Here is a 25,310-nt window from a genome sequence, read left to right as displayed (position 1 = left end):
ACAGATCGATCGCAAAATAATAAGAAATAAATATTAAACTCGAAATGGAAGCGATTAAATCATTTGGCAAACATTACAAAGTAACAATTGCATTCATTGTGTCTATAATTTACATCCTTTTAACAATGAGATTCTATAAAACCTCAATTGGTTCAATCACGTTCGGAAATTTTTTCAATGACACTATGGAATATGGAACAACATTTAAATCAAGATATCCAAAAATTCTCATAGCAACAAAGTTATTAAATTTAGAAAACATTTTTGAGATTAAAAATCAGCCAACAATTGATGGTAAAAATATTTTCTTTATCGAGGCACTTCACGTACTCGAAGATCCACCGAATTTCATTGGTTTAAGGCAAGCATGTTCATTTGAGTCAGCAGGTGATTATTGATGTGTGATTTATGAGATGTTATTTGTAATGGATTAAAATAAAATATCTACAGCACGTGCTAATCCTCACATGAAGATCTATATTGTATTTGTATCTGCCCATCGATCAGTGAAACTTTTAATGAACAAACAACTCATGGCACTTTTATCATATTCAAATGTAAATATTGTTATGGCTAAATTAAGAAGTTTCGCTGCACAAACACCTGCCGGTAAGTTCATCTTAACTGGTGGTCTCAAGTTCTCAAAGTATCCAGTTGTGCACACGAGTGATATATTCAGATTTCTATTACTATGGAAGTACAGTGGTACATATATGGACTCAGATATGATCGTGAGGAAATCAATTGATGAACTGGGAAGAAATTATGCATGTGCGGATGGTGAGCGAGGCATTATCGCTAATGCTTTTCTTAATTTTGATACGGAAGATGGACATAAGATTGTTGAAAATTTGATTCACGAACAAATCAGTCATTATAATCCAATCGAATATGGAAGTAATGGTCCAGTATTGCTAACAAATCAAGTAGTAGAAATGTGTGGGACAAATCGTACGCAAAAAATGATAAAAATGGACAATTGTGACGGTTTTCATGTCCATTCTAGGAAACTTTGCTATCCAATTCTACCGACTTTCTACAAAAATATTTTCAATGAAAGCTATACAGAAATTTTGATGAAAAATATTGAAAATGCCGTGACTGTTCATATGTGGAATGGATTAACATTTTATATTGGCACCACAAAAAATGACAGAAATTTTTACACGGAACTAGCTAAACAATATTGTCCGAAAGTGTTTGACGCAATTGATAATAATTTTTAATGTAATACTGATGTTGTTATAGTCAATTAGGGATTGTTCATCTAGTGTTTAAGAATAAAACTTTGATAGTACTGTAGACTCAAATGGATGTTTATGTTTAAAATTTTTAAAAATTTATAAAAATTAAATTCAGATTTTCAGTCACACGTAACTTCTGAACAGCCCACTCATGTCATTCTACACTATTACACCATTTTGTAATTCAATACATCAAAAAACAAGCAAATTTTTTTATATGTCGCTGCCAAAATAATCTGAGTGTGTACAACAAAGTCCCATTTAGTCATTCGTGATTCAGTCAATTAAGTATTGAAAATGAAACTCCACTCAAATAGATTATCTCAGCGAGTTTTATTAGCTATACTCATATTTCTATTCATTATTCTTATTAAAATGCACTTGGATTCTCTTGACTTTTTCATTGAATTAAAAGACATTGTTGATGATCGACCAGACAATAGTGAAAATATCTTTTTCATAGATGTGGAAAATATTGATGCAACTGATAGCGTAAAATCATTAAATATTCGTCAATTGTGTAGCATTGAATCAGCAGGTATGGGAAAAAATTAAGTCTTAGACTGCATCATAGTCATAAAAGATGAATAAAATATTTTAATATCATATTTAAAATCCGATAATCAGAGATGAAATTTTTGAAAATATTTTCCGCTTTTCAGCGCTAGCAAATCCAAAGCTTAATATTTTTGTCATCTTCATCACCCTTCAGAAATCAAAACTAACGTTGAGAGTGACAAAACATTTAATTGCTCTATTATCGACATATTCAAACATTAAATTCGTTATGTTAAATTATAATGAATTTGTAATCAACACGCCCATTGAGGAATTCATTATGAGTGGAAAATTAAGAAAGTCAAAATATTTCTACGAGCATACATCTGATGTTTATCGCTTACTATTGTTATGGAAATATGGTGGAACATATCTAGATACTGATGTTATTGTAATGAGATCTCTAAAGCATTTAGGCACAAACTATGCATGCGCTGTTTCTTCAAAGACTGTAAGCAATTCAATTCTCAATTTTGATTTAAATTATGGATATCGTCTAGTTGAAAATGTCATGCAAGAACAAATTCGTCATTTTAATATATCATTAGGAAGTTACAATGGACCAGGAGTATTTAAAAGAATCCTCAGAAAACTTTGTCGTACAAAAAATGTCTCAAAAATGGTCAGAATGGAAACTTGTCATGGTTTTCATGTGAAATCATCAAAATTATGTCTACCAATTCCACCTGAAGATAGCGACTACATCTTCAACAAAACATTCACAAAAGAACTCCTGAAAATTATCTCAAATTCCATCACCGTGCATGTCTACAATGCAATAACATGGATTAATGATGTTAAAATTAATGAAAAAAGTCTTTATGTTGCATTAGCATTGAGATATTGTCCAGCTGTCTTTCGTACCGTAGATAATGATTTCTGAATGATTCATTCACCGCAAAACATTCCATTCTTATTTTCGATACAATTTGTGACATTGCCCCCAATTTAATGTCTCCTTATATGCAGACATTCATAAATACCATAAAAAAATATGAAAGATTCATTTCCATACAAACTGCAGTTTAATAGATGACAAATAAAGAATAAATAGGGGTCGTTCATAAATGATGTATACTTGGGGAGAGTTTTGAAAGGTTGATCCATAAATGGGGCAAAACCATTTTGTCAAGAATAATAAGCGAGACTTTTTATGGTATGGTGTGAATCCATCCGCGTTGGGTTTCAACCCGATACACTAGTAGTGACATAATGTCTTAAAATCACAAATTTACAACATACATCATTTATGAACGACCCCAAAAAATAACAAAATTATTAAATTTAAATTTTAAATTTCTGGAATCACATTCCATGTTTTACTTTATCTCATGTTTTATCATGCGGTTCTCTAAAAAAAAGTGTCCCAAAAAACGTCCCATAACAGACATAAGAAATATGTACGAAAGACCACGAAAGGTCCACTTTGAAATGCATCGACGTGATATGTTAGAAATGAAAAAAGATAAAAAGAGACATAAAAAAATCTGTGTACAACATCGAAAATGTGAATCTGATGCATCACATCCCATTGTGTGTGGTCTAATTGAGAAAGAAGAAAAAAGAATTGAGGGATGGCGCATACACTTAAAATCGTAGCTTGTCTATGTGCTAGAAAACGGAAAAAGTTCAAAAGGTAATTTATGTGCTTGCCATTGCCTGCGACCACATCATGACTTCGCTTTCTTTATGCTCAATTTCTTTGATAATTCTTAAATGTAATAAAAATAGACAGGAACAAAATTGAATGAAATTTTATTTTTTGAAGAATTTCTCAACCTAAAATCGTAAAAAACTTCTCTAAACTATTTTTTAAGTGTCGATATCGATCGACCTGCATATTCGCACCCGTAATTAAAATTTAATTCGTTTTGTGGTCTTTTTTATTGCTGTGGGTTGATTTACTCTTTATAAATTATCAATGCCAGTAACTTTTTTTGATTCTAAATGGCAGTGGGATCTACAGAATGTGTGTCGAGTCGTAATTTCTTGTCATGAGCTTCAATATTTTTTATGTTGTTTTAAAAATTTTTATTGCATTTCTTGGCATTTTGTGTGTGTTTCTGTGATTTTATCAAATGTGGAAAGGTATAGGTATAAAAGTAGGCAATAATTTTGATGAAAGCAGCCGAAATTGATTAGGTATCAGATTATTATCCAGGTATTATCAGTGGTCATTAAATTTTAGGCCTAGACACTCAATGATAATTGTGAAAATTGGACATTTTGTAGTATTCGTGTCGACACGGTATGGCAAAGATAAACCATTAGATCTGCTACTTTAACCGTATGTTTTGGCATATAAAATACCCTAACAATTTCAATTTAGATTCTGATGCCAAAAGCTATTGTTATGACACTACTAATAATGCATAAAATTTATTTAATATCATTTTAATCCACTTAAAATTAGGTTCTGTTGATGAAAACAATACTGAACTTGATTTTAGAAATTTAAGACAAAAGCTAGCAATCTATGCTAGTTCATAGAACGCAATCTATTGGAAGCAATGGATCACAGTTGATCTGATTGATCATCGAAGTAAGGAAGATTCACTAATAAATCATTTAAATACACAATCATATCCTAATTTCGAGAAATTTGTCAATAAATTGATGGTACCAAATTACAATTGTTTATCATAAGATCCACAACTCAAACGGTCCGAATACACCCCAAAAAAAATTTACATCACAAAAAGCAATCTCCACTGCTTCTATTTAAATTCTAATAAAATTCTTCTGGCGTTTCACGAACGAGCACTTTGTGCCTATGCAATATTTCCGTTGCATTACATGCAATGAATCATTTGAAAAAAAAAGTTTACTTAATGCTTTCTTGCCGCTTCGCTATTTAGAGGAAGAAAAATGTAAAATCATTGTGAATTATGTGCAAAAACATTTATTTTCAATTAACAAAAAAATAAATGTTATAGGAAACGATAAAAATAAAAGAAACTTTCACGGAGGAGATCACAAGAAATGATTTTTTCAATTAATCTTTCACTTTTCATTTTCAGTACGCATATAGCACATCAATGATGATGAAATACATGATTATATTTTACGTACATTGACATTTTCTTGCGAATTGTCAACATATCTTAGCGTGCGAGACATTATAAGCCAAAGCTTAAAAATAAAACAACGTTAAAAACAAATCAATGAAATTCTGTTCTTTTTTATCCATTGTAAATCCATTGATAACTTCATAAAAGGCAGTGATTTTTGATACCATAAAAGAGTAATTGCATTACTCATTGTAATGTAATCCAATACAAATGCGATAATATTCTTTATTTAGATGGCAATCAATTGGCTTGGACACAAAGAGGTGCATTGAAAATTATTTAATTCAGAGAACCTTTTTTTTCACGTCCATGACACAATTTATATTATTTAACTCTTTTTTTTGCTGCCATCAATACATTAAACAAATAGAATCGAATACTCTCGAATCTTATGAAGCATATGTAAGCAATAGAGTCGTGAAGCGATTGTTAGCAATTATTTTTTTTACACTAAATTGAAAGTGACAAAATGAGATTCGATCAAGGAGAATAATGCTGAAAATGTGTCTCAATTGATATTCTGATTTATGAGTCTGAGATGAAAAATTGCTTAATTGGATTATAATTTAATGCCGATAATTTCCCAATGTCATCGATTTGCGGAGGAGTTGTCTGAAAGTGATGTTATTCGTAATCCCTAACTAAAGTCTATAGCTGAACACTTTGGAAAAATCGAGTAATCACATTAGGACATAATAGAAATCTGAAACTTCCAGTAAATGTAATTCAATAGATACTGACGAGCTCTAAACTTCTTTTGTCATCGGAATTCTAATAAAAGCAACTATGCTGAAAATGGAGTTGATTAGATCATACCTGCTAGACCAAAGCAATAGAAATGAGAGCTGGGTATCTAAAAGTACTGGATCTGATCAAATTTCCCTAGTTCAAGCCCACACATGTAGAGATACTATCATTGATGTTGTCTAAACTGAGTGCCGTGGGGTACTGATGGTGCCCTGGCATGCTAATGGTGCAGTAGGACACTAATGAAATCGTGACTTAGAAAAGTTTGGACAACACTATCTTCGAGAGAGAAAATGGCACTAAAACCAATATTTCCAATTGACATCATTCTCAAATGATCCCCAATGAGAACTGAATCAACTTTTTCCCATCGAAAACACAGCAAAAATTATTTAAATCACAACAATTATGAGTCATAAATTAAAAGCTCAGAGTGAAAGAATCTTTCATATATTTTTGTGGAGCATGATCCACAAAAATATGTTTACCTCTCACTCTTTCGGTATTTTCCATGAATAAGAGACATAAAGCAATAAATAATGGGTAAGAAACAATTGAGACATAAAGCATGACAACAAGCCTGACTTGAGCCTTTGAATTATTACTTCAGACGAACGGTTAATTTAATAGTTAGCAGTAGCTATCTAATGTCAACCATATTGCACAGATATTTATTAACCCTGCAACAGTAGACACAAACAAACAAACAAAAAACGGAATGAATCGGTCGGTCAAGGTTCCGACAGTGTGGGCCTATGCATTTACCTCGACTGTCTGTTATGATTTTTTTTCTCTTTATTTTATTATTGTTATGTAGAAAAATCACTTCTCTGTAGTTCCGCAAAAAATTCTCATTTTATTTGTTTTTAGTTGCGATCTTTTTTTATATGCACGTCAATTAATATTCTTATGAGTGAGTCAATGAAAATGTCTCGACTTGTAAGTGTGAGCGACTTGACAAATTTATTCATAATTGTCTATTGTGAATCATTTCTGTGTAATAAACCCAGACACTAAGAACTGTTTGTTTAGAAGGAGTTGTTGATTGTGTAATATTAATTCAAGAACATTCAGGCTTAACTTTATGAAATGAAGCATTTTGCTAGCATTTTGATTGATTTGCTTGTTTTATAAGCTTAATGAATTGAATAAATTGGAAAATATAGTTTAAATGTAGGACTTACCTATTTATGATGACTGTAAGCAGCTAGGCGATGATCATGGCCAAACTAGTTCCTAATTTTCGATTTGTAGACTGGAAATAACTTCAAATTTTAAACATTTCAAACTTTTACACTAAAAATAAACTTGAAAAAATTAGAAAATTTTCTTGATTTTTCAAGGTTACTATGATTATTCATTGCTGACTTTATGGCAATTTGTAATGATGTCCAGCTTTAATTCGACCTTTGTCTGTATTGGAGATAAACTCTTTCTTTTTGTGCATTCCTGAATGTACATCTCTAAGATTTAAAATGACTTTATTGCGTTTTGCTTGACAAACTTGAGAAATGAACTTAAATACAGCAAGAATAAGCAAAAATGTATTAAATTCCAAACATAAAGCATCTAATCATCCAATCAACACAGTCACAAATCATAATTTCAAGAGAATATTTCCCAAGAATTTTCATAACTTTTGTTTATGTCTGGACCTTATGATTATTCTGCCACACTGTTTTTTTCAGCATTATAAAAATAAATATGCATGGAGCATAAAATTTATTATGTTCTTTGTTTAACAACATGTTCCATTTAGTATTGAAATTAATGTCACTCCACCATGTAACAACAACTGGCATAACATGTGTCTTTTTCCTTTCTTTTCACCATTTATGTGCATGTACAATATGCAAGCATATATTGTGATATATGAGTACCTGAAATATGAGCACTTAAGCACATTGAGCTCAAAAGATTATTCATCATATTTCACCGTCGAGAACCAAAAAAGATATATAAGAAGTTTGAGAGAAAGAGCGACATATTCACGATTTGCCATGCTGTTGCTGCATTTTAATTTACTGATCATTATTATCTCTAGGTACGCATCGTTTAAATATCCAACATTCTCACGGATGAAATATTGCAATAATTAAGCAATTCTATTTTTACAAGAATCACTTAAAATGGAGAAGAAATTTAAATTAGTAACGGATTGCCAACAATTATGGAACTGGGTGAGCGTCTTTAATTCCGAACATCTTTTTTTGCACAAACATTCACTCAGGGATGTAGTCAGTCTACAATTTGGAATTAATTAATTCTACAAACCTGTAGTAATTACAATAAATCAGGTTTGTCGCTTAACCATTCAGCCACAAAGTAATTACTCTCGATCTGGCATATCAACCTTCATTCCTCATCCAATTCTCGTCCTCACAAGCAGTTCATCTCCCAAATACACTCCTGCATCTATTCCTCTTTTGCATTTCTTACAAATGATGTCTGTTAACAATTAAATGACGAGTTAACAATGAGGCAGACATGAATCTTTCATTAATTTCATTTGTCATCTCTCGAGAATGGAAAGACAATTGCTCATCATTTTTTCCCTACCAAAAATAAACATTTTTAATCCTATTTGATCCATCAGCAATTCTTAGACAATTGTGACCTCGATTTGAGTCTGTGAGAAAAAATTCTAAAATAGCCATAAAGTCACTTCCAAAAATGATCAATTGATGTTTTGTAGAGTCATAAAAAGAGTTTTCGCAATCATAGACAGCAGTTGTGAGTAGCAAGAACTTGTTAATGCTATCTTCTTTATTGGAAAAGCTATAAAAAATAAATTTTAATGGATATGGATTTTAAAAGATATTAAATTGGTCAGGGGTGCAGTTGTCTATGACATACAGGCATAGTTTATCACATTAGTGCTACAAGATCTAGCTCAGTATGACTCAAACATTTTGTTTGCTTTTTTGCATATGCTAATCTAGATCATAGATATTCAATATGTATATTTTGTACCTGGACAACAGCCAAATTCGATGAATTTTTCGGTTCTACAAAGAATATTGTTGGATATGGAGCATTGGATGATTTTGAGAATTTTCAAGTCTTGAACAGTCATCTAGATTATGTGTATAATTAAAATTTAGAGATGGCTGGCGTAGATGAGGATAGACTCTATTCAATAGGGTATTTCATGTAAATTGGAGGTGATTAATAAAGAATTGGACGTTGATAGGAGTAAATATAAGTGAGGCTGATAGAAATGGACCATATCTAGAACAGTCAATCCCTACTCTAACAGGTAAAGCTTCGAAGAGCCAATTGTGCTCAGCTTTACCGTAAAGTATCCTTAACATTTCGTAGTAACCAAGCAATTTCTTAACAAAGTAGTTGCAGCTTAAACTGCATATTTAAGAAGGATATTGCCTTAAGTTGAACCTTAGTAATCGAATTAGTGTCAATGACCACTTCCATCAAATCAAATCTAGTTCCTTATGAAAACACAACTCATAGCCCTGTCACCAGTCACTTAAATATCTCTTAAGCATACAGCAGCCTATAAGAGCTTATTTAAATGACTCTTGAGATGAGCAGCTTGTTAAATGACTCGAAATATAATTCTCATCAATATAATTACCGCTCATAACAGTTACAAAACTTCTTAATTGCTTACACATTTGCAGACATAAATTTAAATGAGAAGCAACATGTAAAGACTTAATTTGATGAAAATATAAAAAGTTGCTGACTGTTTGAGAGCAAATGAAGATTTTTTTTTATTCGGGAGAGAAGTTCAAAACTCGAGTGATAACTGGAAGGCATCATCAGTTATTTCTTTATCTGAAAGATTCATGCCGACATTCATTAACAAGATTTTTGTGCGAATCTTTTCGGGGGCCATAAATCTACTGTAAATAAAAGAAAATCACATGAGAAAGGTGGAACATATTTTTTTTAGATGTAATAATTTCTCATAAAAGGCTCTGTTAACGCGTGCAATAACGGTTCTTAATAATAGCCACGATTCACGATCATCTCTTGCCCTTTTTTTCAGCTACAACACTCGGTCACAAAAAAGAAATCTCCCGAGGGGATTTTAATCAAGGAATGAAAAAAAAGAGATGATGATGATGATGAAGGAACATAATAAATTGAGTATGCAAAAAAAATATATCCAATAATTTTTTGCTGATCGATTAAAATATCTTTTGAAAAATAGTCATCGGAGTATGGAGAATTGTGGGAATTATGGGAAGAGGTATTGTGTGACCAAAATTGGATATAAGAGAGAATGGTCACGTACATGAATTGTTATGGTATTTATGGTAAGTTCAAGTGCAATGCCTTAATTTTTCTAGAGATATTGACCGTTCCATTTATGACTTTACTATTGTTCTTGAGATTTGCGATGAGTAATACTTTTGGAACTTTAAATGATAAGTTTGGATGCTGAAAGGAGTGAGACCAGGATCAAGCTGAGCACAGTCTACTTTGAGACAGTACCAACATCTAATTGAAGCTATGAATCATTATTGATATTCAAATCCAGCGAAATAAAGAAGCTAAGGTAAAAACTTCAGAAAACATCCAGTTGCTGCAATTTCACTAAATTTTCAAGCTAGTAAGACACCATAACTCAAAATTCCCCCGTATATCCCGGTCATAAAGACACAAAACAATCAGAAACATCATCCCATCCATAAATTTCAGCTCCAACAAACAATGAAGAAGAGATAATTGAGAAATCACTGGAACTCTTCATCATTTTCTTTCTAGATTGCAATTTAAAAAAATTATGCGTCACTGTCAGATATGGACAAAGTTCAAAGCATTCAATTATGCTGCAACATCAATAATATTTATGCTCAGTTGGTGGAAAGTGGTCGTGCTTGTTCAAAAAAATCAAATTTTCATTCATAAAAAATGAGTAAAGTTTCTATTTTCTCATGACTTGCCATTAAGAATTGAAATTCTTGACCCACTGCACAAGACACACAGGAAAAAATAAATAAATAAATAAATTGGTAATTTTTCTATGGCATAGCATCGATTTCCGTATCTATAGTCGAAAAGTATTCGTGCTATTTCTTACCTATGGGATATATTATTAGAGGAGAATAAAATAAATGCTTGATTCATATGTGAAGGAATTCCATAAGATAATTGCACTCCTTAAATAAAGTACACTGTTAATGTGAGCCAATACTGCAAGTGCCAGCGATAACAATTGCTTAGCATTAAAGTACCAAGCAAATTTAATTTCCATTTAGATAATAAATTTGAGATAAATTCTAAAAGCTGTTAACATAAAATAGGCGTTTTTTTAATGAATTACTTTAGTCTCAGGCATCACAAAGGTTGATTATTAGAGAATATGTTGATGATTTATCTGGGAATTGCTGTCTGCAGGGTGGATAGTGTTGATTTTGAATGTTTTTTATGGCTTTAATATTGAAATTTTAGGTCAGTTCCATTCGTAAAGTAAATTTGCAGTTCTTGTTCCTGTTTCTATTTGTTCCTGAACTGATCCTTAATTTGGCATTCGTCCAGATTGTTCAGGAGCAATTAAAGTGTCTAAACTTTTGAAAAATACTAATTTGGATGATAAACACTAGATTATACTCTGCTGTAACATTTCTGCTTCCAAATGATTCCATTCATCAAGTCAACTCTGCTTCCAACAACTCAAAGCTCTAAACTCAATAATCGATTACTGAATTTCGTGCATAGATGCAAAAATTCTTCATCTCCATAAATTTCTCTTTCATTTCTATTCTTTTTTCCAGGAAAAATAAAGTATCAATATCGTAGGCCGCAATATATAGCAATGTCCAAGGAAGGAAATTTCCATATTCAATTCCCCATCGTGACTTATCAAAAATCTTCAATTCTTTTTTGCGTTCAATGGATCGGAAAAAAATGAGAGTTTCACTTTCAATACAATTGAACTTGCTTGCCTTTTTATTGGCTCATAAAGCCAGCCTTGCATCTCTCATGGGAATTTTTGTGAGAAGCAGCAAGTCTCAATGGATCAATCTCGATGAGAGTGAACGTGAAAATTTCACTCAAGGGCCTTTTATGCCAGTCCATGCCTTTTTAGCGCAGTTCTCCAAAAGTAAAACTGTTGCAGGATGTCTTTCTGTCTGCCCGTCTGATCTCAATCATGTGGATAGCAGTCCAGAGATAAGAATGGCAGGGAAACTCACCGTACGTTTTTTCAAATTTATTTTGACCGTTGACATAATATTCAAATAAAAAATGCGCTTCTGTTCAATCACATGTGCTTTACCGGCTCATTCCTCATCACACACGTCTTCATACCTTGAATTGTTCACCACATGACAATAAGTCCAATTCGCAAAATGCAAATTAAGGTGATTCTTGTGAAAAATCTCACTTTGAAAGAAAAATTAAATTTCACATCCACATGAAGCATGTGTGTGGCACCAAGAGAGGCCATGACTTCATACCGTGCTGGCGATTAAACATTCAGATCACAATTTGGCCATGCAATTTGTTGTTTGCCAATTGAATTGAGATTAAAAGAAAATTGCCGTAGAAAAACGGGTTCGTATCAATGCATAAATTTGTCATCGATGTGGTTGGTTGGTCAGGCTAGTACAATTGAAGAAAAAAATAAATAAAAGTAAGACACAAAAGAGATTCGATGTGAAGAAAGGAAAATAAAGGTGTAAAGTGTGAAATGTGCAAATTTGCATTCTAACGACAGCAAAACATATTGGTATACTTGAAAAATCTGAAAGCTATGCTTGTTATTGAATTTATCTTTTCTCCCTTTATATTTCAACCAATAACGTCCAATAACTATAAACAATTTTCACATTCAATATAATTGCTTTTTGTACAACAAACGACGCAGAATGGAGAGTTAAAAAAAATTGAATTACATTAAATATTTTATGTTAAGGTAAGAAAGCTTTAAGAGATCTTGATCACCTCATGATTATGTTGGTTAAGAGGAGAAAAATGAGAATGGGAAGATGTATTTGGTGATGGATGTAATTAAAGCGCATTTTCTGATTGTAGTTTGAGGATTAGTTGTGTTCAGTGATTCATGATTTTCTTTAGATGGAGACTGACAGCGAATTTACTGCTGGTTATCAATTGTTTGTCATTAATACTAATACGAAGTGCAGTCAGGACTTGATACTTGATCGGTAATTCCTTACTAGAGTATACTCTCATAAATCATTTAGTAACTTGAGTATCAAGCAATTAAGCTAAGAAATGCCACAATCCCTGAATGCAATACAGTTTCTATCATCAGTATCACTTGATTTATTCTTTGGTCGTCCACGTAATCTCCTTTATACCACTTGCAGATCATCTCGAGAACTTGATTCACTAAAATATCAAAAATCACGAGCATTATGCTGATTTCTGCCTGTTACTATACTTTTTGGCGCGATTTTCTAATGTCATCTACCTGCCTAACATTTTACATTTTTAAGGGCATTTACCTGATAATAAAATTGCCATTAGAGTGGTTTTTTGGCAATTTAAATTAGGTCAATATTTTGCGGCCAATTACCCAGATTTATGAGCACTAAAAGCGCATGCTAATTGAGTTTATGACTTAAAAGCAATAAAACTGCTGCAATTTTATCATTCGAACAGTCTTGAATATTGAAAGATCCAGAAAAGGGAAACATAAGCAGTATAGATCATATCTTGATATCCTTGTGAATCCTGGGTGTCCAGATATTCCTCCTGGTCATAAAAATAAAGAAACCACTCAAAAAATCATAAATTGAAGCATTTCAGCATAGAAAAGTCTAGAGCTAGTTGCCAGACAAATCATGAATAGCAGCATCAGCTTCATAATACTTAGAGCTGGAAAATGAGCTAAGAAAACAAAACAACATGGAATGAAAATGCCATAAGCCAGCCATTGAATGCATTGAATTGTTAAATTACGATTAAATGACTCCGATATTATTGTCCCCCCAAAACTGGCATGGACTTCTCCTGGCTCTTAACATACCTATTGTCAGAGAATTGAATGAAACGAAACATGACACTTTATAAATTTATATATTTTTTTTGTGCCTTGCTATGCTTTGCTGTCTCCTTTGCACTATTTGGTCATTTTAATTGATAGGAATCGCGCGAACATTTTGTATATGAAAACAATGGAAGTAAACATGCATTGAACTACAAGAACAGAGGTCAATAATATGAATTCAATTATGTAATAGCCATATCAAGTTAAGAACGTCGATCGTCGTCGCCGTATGTCTGCCACTATTCACTCTCATTTCCCCACAAACCAAAATTTAATATTATAGACTTTAAAAATATAAAATAAAATAAAATAAAACGAAAGGGAAAGGGCGCATTTGATTATTCAATTTTCAGCCGTAATTGATTCACGTCAAAACATTTTGATAGACACATGCACATGATATCCATAGCGAAAGCATTTTTTTTTTATCGACGATTGTATAATTTCTTAATTTAATTTTTTCGGCATCGCGAGCGGCATTGTACAAATAATGATGAAGAAAATCTGTTGTGCTTTGAATTGTTTCTGTGTTAAGCACAAATGGATGCATTAAGCTACAAATAAACTACAATAATGTGTATAATTTTCATCGTATCACGTCGTCATTTGTTGCTGTTGTCATTTTCATTTTCTTCTTCATTCGCATTGCAATAAAAATAAATACCTATAAAAGAAGTACAGAATCATCCAAATCGATATGTATATGCTTGTGCTCTTTAAGTCCATTAATGCTGGTAATAAAAATCTTTATTTTACACAAATTGGGCAAAAAAGGGCTTATTCAGACCGAATGTGAGACAGAAGTGCACGGCATTATGTTGCAATGAACTGAAATGAAAGTGAAATTATGTGATCGGACGTATATTATGTGCTATAAATAAACTGATTGGACTGTGTCGTCTTCCTTTAATCCAGTATTGTTGCTGTTGTTACGTAATGGATTAAAACAGAACAAATAGGTGTGAACATTGAAGAAATTATGACTACTGTTGATTAAAGTGTTATAGCGTGTGACTAACTCTTTCCGCACATGCTGTGATTTAGCCTTGAATTTATGTTAATTATCCAAACATATATTTTCAATTCTAAATTTGATTTTCTTTTGCAATTTTCAGTTAGATTCTCATTTACTCCTTTTTTAATGTCACAATGAAATCCAATAATTGTCCATAGAAATTATTTGCAGTAAATTGCATTCAATTAGTGTCAAAAACCGTTAACCACGTGTTGAAACAATCTCTTTCATCTATTAACGGTCAAAATTTCAAATCAAGTACTCATTTCGCCTCAAAGATGCAAAAAATTGAATTCGCCACATGACGCAAAACAAAATTGTTTATTTCTCCAAATTTATTTAGTTGTGCAACTTATTTACTAGACCTGTTAAATTGCACAATCATAACAAATATCTCCTGAAAAATTAATATTATTATTTGCCGCGGTTCTAAAGATACCGAAACCGCCACCAAAATTTCAAATAACCACAACAAATACATTGAATTTTCCCATTTTATACAAAAAAACTTGATTAATTAAAATTGACTTGATTTAGTTACTTAAATTGCTGATAAATAGAAGTTAAACATAGATAAACAACCCAAGGATTCATAGAATCAAAACAATTAACAATAATCGATAAGTTTTTCACAAATTTTATAAAATTTAACAAAAATGGATCAACCAGAAGAGATTTTAGAGAAATTAGAGAGATTTAACGTCCAAAAGAACCCGGAAATTACACGAGAACTTGATGAATATGTTTCTTTTGTGGCCAGAACAGGAGAATCGGTAAATATTGCTTTAATTCAGAAAATATTTTAAAGATCCAGAAATAAATTCAAAATTTGGCATTTACAGGTTTTTAACTGGGCACTTGTCAAGAAATTATACCGCGAGAAGCTTATAAATGTCATCACTGATTTCTACAATGAAACACCAACTAAAGGTAAGTTAATTAACAAATCAACTATCTATTTCGCGTTAATAAATCAATGTATTTATAGAACTCCCACAATACCCAAATGTTGATCCTTTTAATTATGAGACAATGAAGAAGATGTTGATAGAAAGACTGGATTCATTTAGTGCAGCACCATTCACGATTCAACGTATTAGTGAATTGTTGGCAGATCCACGTAAACAGTATTCAAGAATTGATAAATTTATGCGTGCAGTTGAAAAGAATATTTTAGTTGTGAGTACAGTCTCGCCTGGACGTAATCGGAGTGAAGAGAGTGAAAATGGTGATTCATTAGATTCCGTTGGACTTAATGGAGATTTCTCATCGGACGTAAATGTAGACATTGATATGGATGTCATCAACTCATGACCAGGGTGGGGGATTTTTTTGCGATTTAAATCAAAATCCCAAATTAAATTTTGATTTTTGATTTAAATCTCATTGAAAAATGATTTTAAAAATGATTTTGATTTAAATCATTTTGTTCAAAGATTTTTTCAAGATTTATGATTTAAATCATTTTGTATGAAGATTTTTTTGTGATTTATGATTTAAATCAAATTGTATGAAAGATTTTTTTGGGATTTATTAAATCATTTTGCTTGAAGATTTTTTTGGGATTTGAGATTTAAATCATTTTGCTTGATTTTTTGGGATTTGAGATAAATCATTTGCTTGAAGATTTATTTTTGTTATGATTAAATCATTTATATGGAAGATTTTTTTGGGATTTTAAAATCCCTCTGTATTAAAATCTTCCTTGAAATATTCAAAAGTTCATCATATCCACAGTTTCATTGATTGTTCCTAATGATGATCACGCAAACTGAATCTCATTTGATTTGCCCAATTCCTTCCAGGTTCCAATGCTGTTCAATGTGGCTTTTACACATCCTTTTACCTTATCTTCTTTAAATTTTTCTAAGCTGGTTTATGAATTGTTCCTCAACATTTCAATTGGATCTTTTCCTGTTCAGACTTAATACACTTTTAAAGTCGGTCCTGAAATGAATGTTTCAATGCCGATGTGACTATTTACATAAAATTGAGTTTGAGGACATATTCATGGATCTGGATTGTGTGACTTTAAAAACTGTTACTGGATCTTTTAGATCCAATCATTTTAGATAAAAATTACAGCAACCATTGGTTTTATGTACATTTTATTTTAGGGATTTCTGTTTCACCGTTGCTTATGTATAAAGACATTGATGAGGCATATCATGATCGTTCATGTCCGATTCAACGTATTAGTGAATTGTTGGCAGATCCACGTAAACAGTATTCAAGAATTTAAATTGATACTTATTTGACTTCATGTACATGATTTGCAGTCATTGGGTACCGAAGGAACCGGTCAGTTCCGCAAAAAATTTCAAACTTCTGGAGATGATTCCTGGATGAAAAAGGAACAAAAAATTTTTTTTGGGATGTAAAGGAACTGGGCAGTTCCAGTGCCTATCCAGTCCTATGACTGAGTTAAACCAATTTTGATCAAATACACAATGAATGTACGCAAAAACATGCATTCATAGCATTAGACGTAATCGGAGTGAAGAGAGTGAAAATGGTGATTCATTAGATTCCGTTGGACTTAATGGAGATTTCTCATCGGACGTAAATGTAGACATTGATATGGAAAATGATGGATCATTTACAATGACAAAAGAATTTAATGCGACGACAATTCGTAAGGAGCCAACACATGACATTACGACAGAATCACAGGAAACAGTTACAATTAAGAAAGTTGCATCTAAAGAAGAGGAAGCTACAACATCAACAATTGCAGCATCAAATGGCGAACCTTTGGAACCCACACAGACAGAAATTACAATTGAGAATTCATCGACAGTCACAATTACAGTCTGTGAACCAACAGAAGAACCTAAATCAGTCATTGAAGAACCAATAATTAAATCGGATGAAAATGTTGAGACAATTCAAAAGGCAGAAGAATCGGTCATTAAATCTGACATTCAGCATGAACCAATAACACTTTTGACTGAAAATGTAGAGCCTAAAATTGACGATGCACTTTTGAATGAGCCACTTCGTCCAGCTGACGATGAAATTTTGCCAGAAAATCCCGAAACAACGCCATTAGCAGCTCTCGAGAATATTGTAGCTAATCGAGTCGAAGTTGTCGTTGAAGTAACACCTCGAATTGAGGAACAAATTTTACCAAAACAGGAAGTAGCTGAGTCGAAAATTGAAGATGACATTGAAGAAACACCAAAGGAAGTAGAACAGGAAATTGTAGAAACAGAACAAAAAATTGAGAATGTTCCTGAAATTGACAGTATGCCAACAAATGATGATTCAGGCATTGAAACTAAACGAATTCGAATTGAAGCCATTGAAGAAGTTCCAGACGCAGCAATTATTTCAGAGGAACCACAAATAGCTCCAGTTGTTGTTGTCGATGAAAGTGCAGCAATCATTGAAGAGCCACAAGAAGTTCAACCAGATGAAAAAGAAGACGATGCAGTTCCTGAAAATACAACAATTCCAGCTATTAATGTGCCCACCATTGAACCAGTCGTTGAAATCAAAGAAGTTGAAGATATTCCAGTTGTAGCAGAGCCAATAATTGAAACAAAAGAGCCAGAATCAATTCCAAGTCCTGTTATTGTAGAACCAACAGTTATCACAGAAGAACCAATAATTCCAGCAGTTGAAGGTGAAATGGAAGCAGTTCCAAGTAATATCGAGAATAATATGGCACTTGACGAAGATGTCAGTGCAGCACAAATCCCACAGATTCCTCAAGAGATTCCCGAAATGGAAATGGCACAACCTGCCAACAAAATGGACACAGATGATAATGAAAGTGAAAATGTTTTGATGGATACAGACGATACAGAGGAACCAATGGATCAGTAAATTATATTCTTATCCTTGCTTCATTTATCTCAACAATTAAGCTACTTTCGTTCCAGCAGAATCACTTAATTTAATTACATTTAATCCAACAGTTTACTTATTCTCATATTTGTATCCATCAACTCCATTTTATGTCTCAAATTAATAAAATTGAACATTCTTTTTGTCATAAAAATTATACCTTTTTGTTGAATCTAATTTCAATTTTCAGGATGTCAAGAAATTAGCCGAGTTTGTTTAATTATCATAGAAAACACAACATAACAAAAACGGTCAAAATAGATTCAAAAGGCGTAACGGCTTTTGAGAATTTAAACAAAGGGGGAAGCAATAGGGGAATTGGGGGAAAGTTTCGAAAGTAGAAAGCCCCTTTTTACGAAAGGGAAAGAAGCTATAATTTTAGTCTAAAGAAGTCATTGAACAAAAGTTGATTTTAATAAATTTTAAGGTATTTAAAGAATATTAATTTAATTAAAGTGTTAACTTTGAAGCATTCATAACTGTGCTAAAGAATTAAATCAAGTTAGCTGTGAAATCATACCATTTAGTTGAATTAATTTTCATTTCTTTTAGTTTCGCCATTTTTTTTTTGTTGAAAAAACACGTTTTGAAAAATTAAATTCATCAAATTCTAAGTTATTAAGTGATTTTTAGTTAAGCGTAGCTTATTCTTGTATTGTTTTATTCATCAAACGACTATCCACGAAGTTTAATTGTAAGATTATCATTTTTACTTTAATTAACATTTTTATATTATTTGATTAGTCATAACCTTAATTAAATGACACAAATACATTGCTTTCGATACATTTTTCTCATTATTCATTAACTATAATAGTTAAGTATGTAAATTTAAGTATAAAAGAACGCGTTGGAAGTACTTTGTTGGTTAATGACCTGACTTGGGAAGAAAAGTTTCATGACATTGAAAATGCCTCTTGTATCTTAATTACGTGCATTTTTCTTCATTTTCTACCTGAATAATCTCAAAAGAAACTTAATTACTGTAAAATTCCCAGAATGTTCTTTGTTTTCAAAAATTTTAAATTATCAAGCAACGTGTAGACGCTTCTACATAGGACATTTTTGAATTTGTCACATACATAGATTTCGTAACCATGTAAATCAGGTCGAAGTAGTCACTACATAGCAAAAAATGCTAAAATTTCTCGTGTTATCGAGGGACTTAAGCGCATTTTTGCCCAGAACCTCTGATATAAATTGATAAAAATACCTCACAAAAGGGTAAGAAGAAAACACGGATGTAAGCATTTTGAAGAATAGAAATGAAATTTTAAATAATAGATTAGATTATTGAATTAAACATTTTGATGCTGCAAAAGAAAAGAACATTTTTGCATGCTATATAACTGCAATTGATTCCGTTATTGCAACTAACACGTAGAAAAAAACTTACATGACCTAATTTTCATCTAAAAAGCCATTCTTCGTATTAATTATTTATTATATCCCGTTAGCATCTCAAATGATGCCAATAACTTTAGTCTCTTTCCACGTGTGTGTCCATATAGTTTCGATAATTTTTAGTCTCAGTTGTCTTTGACATTTCATTCAAACAAAATCTTTATTTTATCAAAATTTACATTCAGTACGAAATAATAAGATTGCTCATTTTTCTCTCTAAAGTCTGTATATAAGGTGAAAGTATATCCAACACAGTATATAGCGTTCTTTTATTTATATGATCTTTGGATTTAATTTAAGTCCAAATATTATTCGCACCTTAATAGAGCCAGTTGTACGAGTCTTTCATACGAATGGTGTCAAATGTGTGCAATATGATTTGTAATCAATATGCTTGAATTAAGCATCGATTTTCATTTGAAATAGATTTTTAATTTTTCTTTGATTACTACAAATTATTCTGTATATAAGGACTGAGTATATCCAACACAGTATTTAGCGTTCTTATATTTAGTTATGATATGAAGAAAAATAGTTTCGTGACGCGATGATTTATTTTTAAAAAGAAACAAAAATAAGAAATTATATGAATTAATTGCTTACGTCATACAAAAATTGTATATTTACAGTAATTTATTGTATGAGTCAAAAGGCAGAAAGACCAGTACTACAAGGTCAACGCATAAAAACCAGGAAAAGGGATGAAAAGGAGAAGTATGACCCAACGGCATTCCGTGACGCGGTCATTGCAGGACTCGAAAAAGCTGAAGACTTAGAACAAATCTCTAAATTTTTGGACACTGCTGGAAATAAATTGGATTATCGTCGCTACGGTGAAGTATTATTTGATATATTAATTGCTGGTGGCCTGCTCGTTCCTGGTGGTTCAATCTCTCAAGATGGCGAAAAGCCGTACACAACTGCGTGCATTTTCAATGCTTCCGAAGATATGGACAGCATGCGTGTACAAGAACAAGTAAGTTTCCCTTTTTTTGCCTTAAATTAATTTTTAAATAGTTTAAATTTAAAGAATCAAGAATTTAGCACCTTAATAGAGCCAGTTGTACGAGTCTTTCATACGAATGGTGTCAAATGTGTGCAATATTAATGATTCGTAATCAATATGCTTGAATTAAGTATCGATTTTCATTTGAAATAGATTTTTAATTTTTCTTTGATTACTACATACATAATTTTTGAGTCTAAGTGACTTATGTTATCTATATTTTGTTGCCAACTGTTTACTTGACTATGTTTGAGTCCAAAGTTCACATGTTATGCCAAATAATATTTGTTTGAGTCACTTATCATCTCATAGAAGATTACTAACAAATTTATTTATCATGTTAACCTTACAGATCCTTAATAAATTGGTACGACGTTACAAATACTTAGAGAAGATGTTTGAAGATGAAATGAAAAAGGTATTGGTGTTCATAAGGGGATTTCAACCCATCGAACGTGTTAAATTGGCTCGTATGACTGCTTTATGGATTGCAAATTCAGCTGTTCCACCGACTGTTCTCGGTGTCTTGTATAATGAGCATTTGATCAAAGATAGTATCGCGTTGGACTTCCTAATAGAATTGTTCGTAACATTAAAACAAGAAAAAGGCGTTCCAGCGTTGATCACTGCTCTCAAAAAAGGACAAATGGAACATCGTCTTATGGACTTCTTCCCTTTGAATAAGCGAACTGAAGAGAACTTTAGCAAGACATTTAATGAACGCGGTCTCGGGGATATTGTTAAACTCCATAAAGCGCAAGCGAGTCAGGAATTCAAGCGAGAACTGCAATCGGTAAGTAATTAATTCTTAGTTTTTGTGCATTTTTACGAGCAGAATTAATTTGAATTTTCTAAAACCGTTAAACTTTGAAATTTAATTTTTCTTCTGTTTGGAAAATTGCACTATACCTTAATTGGCACAGGGCAGAACCTCTAAATGCAATTCATACTAATTTAGAGCCTTTGAACTTGTGCGACAATAAATTTAGTTTCTGATCTATTTGGATGATCAACATCAATTGACATTCAAATGAAAATAAATTAAAACAAAATTATTTCTCTGTCATATAAAAAATATAATTTATTATTATTATTATGGATTTCTTGAATGATGATATAAGTACTCGCATCTGCCGACACCTTGGAAATTTTTTTTCCATAAAGTTTAAAACCAAGGAAAAATTTTATTTAAAACGATGCAAGATTAAATTTAGATTTTTGCTTACATCACTTTCACGAGTCTATGTGATTTGATGTCAATAAAGTTTAAAACATTAGCAATTTAAATTTGAAATTGTCAGTGACAGTTTCCTATAAAATTCTGATCGTTTACTTAATTAACTTATTTATTATGATTTTAAACCCAGTTTCTTGACGGATATTCTAGACATAGAATATTTGTTAGTTGATAGAACTGGGAAAATCATTTGGATAGGCGTAAGCACCTTCACTAATGAAAGCATTCTTGTTGATGTTATATTCTATTCATACACTTAATTTTGGATAAAATTAACTCTTTTTGTTTCAGTAATCATGTTGATTATTATGGAAAATTATAGATTACTGAATGAATCAGAGTTAAATCCAGAAATGCTTGGAAATTATCTAGTTTTAGATAAGAGCTTTTTGTTGAAAAACAAAGCAATCAACCCAGTGTGTTTCAGTAGAAATTCGTCACATTGATGGAATTTTTGCTAGCTTTATTTTTCTGGGGATATTATGTCTATGAGAGAGTACTAACGATTTCACTATTATAATTTGTGTTATTGTTATTTTCTTTTCAAACATTTATAACCTTAAAAATCCTAGGATTTAACTTTATTATTATGGAATTATCCTAGAATATTACAGTATTTAAGTTCAATTGACTGAAGATGAAGATATTTAGCCAATTTATTGTTGACTGTAAGATTATATATACTTATTGAATCTAGCTATGTTGTGCAAGCATATCCCATGCTTGTGGCAACACGCGATCAATAAACATTCTTAACCTAAAAATTAAAATCATTTTAATCCTTGGATTTAACTTTATTATGGAACTATTTAATCCTAAGATTGAAAATATTACAGTATTAAGTTCAATTGACTGAAGATGATAAAAATATTTAGCCAATTTATTGTTGACTGTAAGATTATATATAATTTCTTGAATCTAGCTATGTTGTGCAAACCTATCCCATGTTTGTGGCAACACGCGATCAAGAAACATTTAAAATCCTTTGATTAACATTTTAATCGTTGGATCCATTCACAATTTATATCATCGGAACAAGAAAGCAAATTATGTATAGCACTTAAGACAAATCCATTTGTGAGATTTTCAATTCTCCATGTGGATTCCATTGGTTGCTAAATTAAAATGCTTTTGTCTCATTTCTTTTTGAGTTGATCGTAATTTTTATTTAATTAACTTAATATGAAAGTGACAATTAAAAAGCATGCGTATGACAGAGAATCAAACCTTAAAATATATTAATTTTACATTTTTTGAAGTTCAATTATATTAAAATTTAATTTCGTCCCATTACAGACTATTATTGATGATATTAAGGATAACAAACCGCAAAAGGAAATCATTGCTGATATAAAGGATTTATCTGTGAAAAATTCCATTCCAGAGCAAGAAGTTATTGTAATTATCTGGACAACAATTATGTCATTGGGAGAGTGGAACAAAAAGGAAGAATTGGTTGCCGACCAAGCATTGCGTCATCTTAAAATGTACAACACATTCTTCAGTGCGTTCACTACAACCGATCGATCAGAATTGGCGTTGATCTTGAAGATTCAAGAATACTGTTATGAAAATATGAATTTCATGAATTCATTCTACAAAATTATTGTACTTTTCTACAAGCTGGAAATTATTTCTGAAGATTCGATCTTGAAATGGTATCGTGAAGCTCATTCACCAAAAGGAAAGATGCACTTTTTGGAGAAAATGCGTCCATTTGTTGAATGGTTGCTTAATGCTGAAGAAGGTAAGTCAAACTTAAAGTTAAGCATATTTATGTACATCTTCTAGAGCAAATTCAGTTACGAAGTAATTCGCCTGACTAAATCTGTGTGGAAAAGATGTGAGATTAATACTGAAATTTTCGTGATCTGGATACTCTGACTAATAGAGCTTTTAGAACAGCAAAATTTCATACAAAGTTTAATATCTTTAAAATTCAAATTATCTAATTCTATTTTGTTCTCGATTTTTCTAGAAAGCGGATCTGAAGAAGATGAATAAGAAGCGAAAACATCTACATTTGTAAAATAAAAGCATATACAACAGAAACTACATACATGATACACACAACTGGCCAGCCCAACAACCAACAAGTTTTTTAAATCGTTTAATGATTTAAATTTCATCTTTTTTGAACGAAAAATGGATAAAGTTTTTACACTCAAAAAATATAAAAATCTGGACTAAATAGATTAAATAAAAACAATTTACGTATTTTACAAATGGAAGTTACGATAATTATTATTTTTTTTTTAAATCCTAATTCCTCTTATTTTAAATATATTATAAAACGTATTTAAAGAAAATTTAATGGAATCTTAACTTTATGTGACTTTTTGATTCAGTTGAATATGAAACATAAACGTAATTTATTAATTAAAGCAACAAAATTGAAGATTAGAGTAATTTTTCCGTGAAAAAAGTTTTTAGTCTTCTCATAGTTGTGGATATAAAGTTAAAAGTATCTCTAAAGTCAGGCAAAAGTGTTACATAAGGAAGTTTTACGTAACGAAATTCAGTACGTTAAAGTCCTTACGTATACGCAAGCTCATTAAGATCCATGCAATTTTGCCTGTCAAAAACTAGTTCCATTTAAACTTTTCTCAGATTAATTAATTATCAGCAATCAAATTACAATGAGCAAAACTAAAAATTACCAATTTTGAAGCAAGAAATTTATTAAAATGACTTTCTTTATGGCTTTTTTTGACAATTCTTTTAATTTGCAAGTAATAAATTATTGAATTTAATAATATGAAAAAGGAATGTAATTAATTAACATTTTTTGAAAAAAAAATCATTTCATTTTAATAATAAAGGAAACATTTATTCAAAATTTCAAGAACAGACAAAACAGACCAGAAAAAATCTTGTGGCTATTTTATTGCTTGAATATTTCATTTGCAGGATTGTTGTGGGTTTTGTGCAGCTATAAATCAATTGTGATATGTTTATGTAGTTAGGCATTTAATGTCACATTTTTAAGTTGCAAAATAATTCAGTCTAAATTCATTATTTTCCGTTACAAATTTAAAATTTGAACTTTCGTTAAATTTTTGAACTTGAATTTTTCGTTGGCATTTTGAATTTCCGTTATGATCTCTTGTTTAAATTTTGAACTTGAAAACATCGTTGAAATTTTGAATTCAAATTATCCGTTAAAACCTAGTTTTGAACATTTTGTTAAAT

At 31.4% G+C, this 25,310-nt stretch overlaps 4 protein-coding genes across 5 annotated transcripts; all 4 read left to right on the top strand.

Moving 5' to 3' along the window:
- Positions 1-1,252, top strand: LOC139089245 (lactosylceramide 4-alpha-galactosyltransferase-like). The gene is made up of 2 exons (XM_070638715.1): positions 1-387; positions 451-1,252. Exons 1-2 carry the CDS (start codon positions 45-47, stop codon positions 1,224-1,226), a joined length of 1,119 nt encoding a protein of 372 aa, XP_070494816.1. The 5' UTR covers positions 1-44; the 3' UTR covers positions 1,227-1,252.
- Positions 1,253-1,619: 367 nt separating this feature from the next.
- LOC139089204 (lactosylceramide 4-alpha-galactosyltransferase-like) lies at positions 1,620-2,685 on the top strand. The gene is made up of 2 exons (XM_070638670.1): positions 1,620-1,782; positions 1,907-2,685. Exons 1-2 carry the CDS (start codon positions 1,620-1,622, stop codon positions 2,683-2,685), a joined length of 942 nt encoding a protein of 313 aa, XP_070494771.1.
- A 12,581-nt stretch (positions 2,686-15,266) lies between these two features.
- Positions 15,267-18,628, top strand: PPP4R2r (Protein phosphatase 4 regulatory subunit 2-related protein; the record flags this gene model as incomplete). The annotated part of the gene is made up of 4 exons (XM_070638713.1): positions 15,267-15,392; positions 15,462-15,549; positions 15,608-15,838; positions 17,123-18,628. Coding segments are annotated over 4 exons (1,773 nt in total), but the record flags the coding sequence as incomplete, so codon positions are not given.
- Positions 18,629-18,759: 131 nt separating this feature from the next.
- Positions 18,760-24,349, top strand: kra (basic leucine zipper and W2 domain-containing protein kra). 2 transcript variants are annotated; one of them, XM_070638684.1, is made up of 6 exons: positions 18,776-18,898; positions 19,024-19,165; positions 20,505-20,851; positions 21,234-21,674; positions 23,415-23,865; positions 24,097-24,349. In XM_070638684.1, exons 3-6 carry the CDS (start codon positions 20,516-20,518, stop codon positions 24,120-24,122), a joined length of 1,254 nt encoding a protein of 417 aa, XP_070494785.1. In that variant the 5' UTR covers positions 18,776-18,898; positions 19,024-19,165; positions 20,505-20,515; the 3' UTR covers positions 24,123-24,349. The 2 variants fall into 2 exon arrangements, with proteins under 2 accessions (XP_070494786.1, XP_070494785.1); XM_070638685.1 differs by lacking the exon at positions 19,024-19,165 and having other exon boundaries at positions 18,760-18,898.
- Positions 24,350-25,310: the final 961 nt, after the last annotated feature.

This window comes from Chironomus tepperi, unplaced genomic scaffold (genome assembly GCF_022539635.2).
Source record: "Chironomus tepperi strain 1889 unplaced genomic scaffold, CSIRO-AGI_Ctep_v1 contig_176, whole genome shotgun sequence".
NCBI lineage: Eukaryota > Metazoa > Arthropoda > Insecta > Diptera > Chironomidae > Chironomus > Chironomus tepperi.
Note: the sequence above shows the minus strand (reverse complement) of the source record. Positions and strands in the feature narration are given on the sequence as shown.

What these genes read in the sequence shown, in the direction of transcription:
- LOC139089245 (XM_070638715.1), top strand. Translation starts at nt 45, where the DNA reads ATGGAAGCGATTAAATCATTTGGCAAACATTACAAAGTAACAATTGCA. An exon ending in ATGTTCATTTGAGTCAGCAG is followed by an intron (nt 388 to 450) that starts GTGATTATTGAT and finishes AAATATCTACAG; the next exon opens with CACGTGCTAATCCTCACATG.
- LOC139089204 (XM_070638670.1), top strand. Translation starts at nt 1,620, where the DNA reads ATGCACTTGGATTCTCTTGACTTTTTCATTGAATTAAAAGACATTGTT. An exon ending in GTGTAGCATTGAATCAGCAG is followed by an intron (nt 1,783 to 1,906) that starts GTATGGGAAAAA and finishes TCCGCTTTTCAG; the next exon opens with CGCTAGCAAATCCAAAGCTT.
- kra (XM_070638685.1), top strand. Translation starts at nt 20,516, where the DNA reads ATGAGTCAAAAGGCAGAAAGACCAGTACTACAAGGTCAACGCATAAAA. An exon ending in TCAAGCGAGAACTGCAATCG is followed by an intron (nt 21,675 to 23,414) that starts GTAAGTAATTAA and finishes GTCCCATTACAG; the next exon opens with ACTATTATTGATGATATTAA. An exon ending in GTTGCTTAATGCTGAAGAAG is followed by an intron (nt 23,866 to 24,096) that starts GTAAGTCAAACT and finishes CGATTTTTCTAG; the next exon opens with AAAGCGGATCTGAAGAAGAT.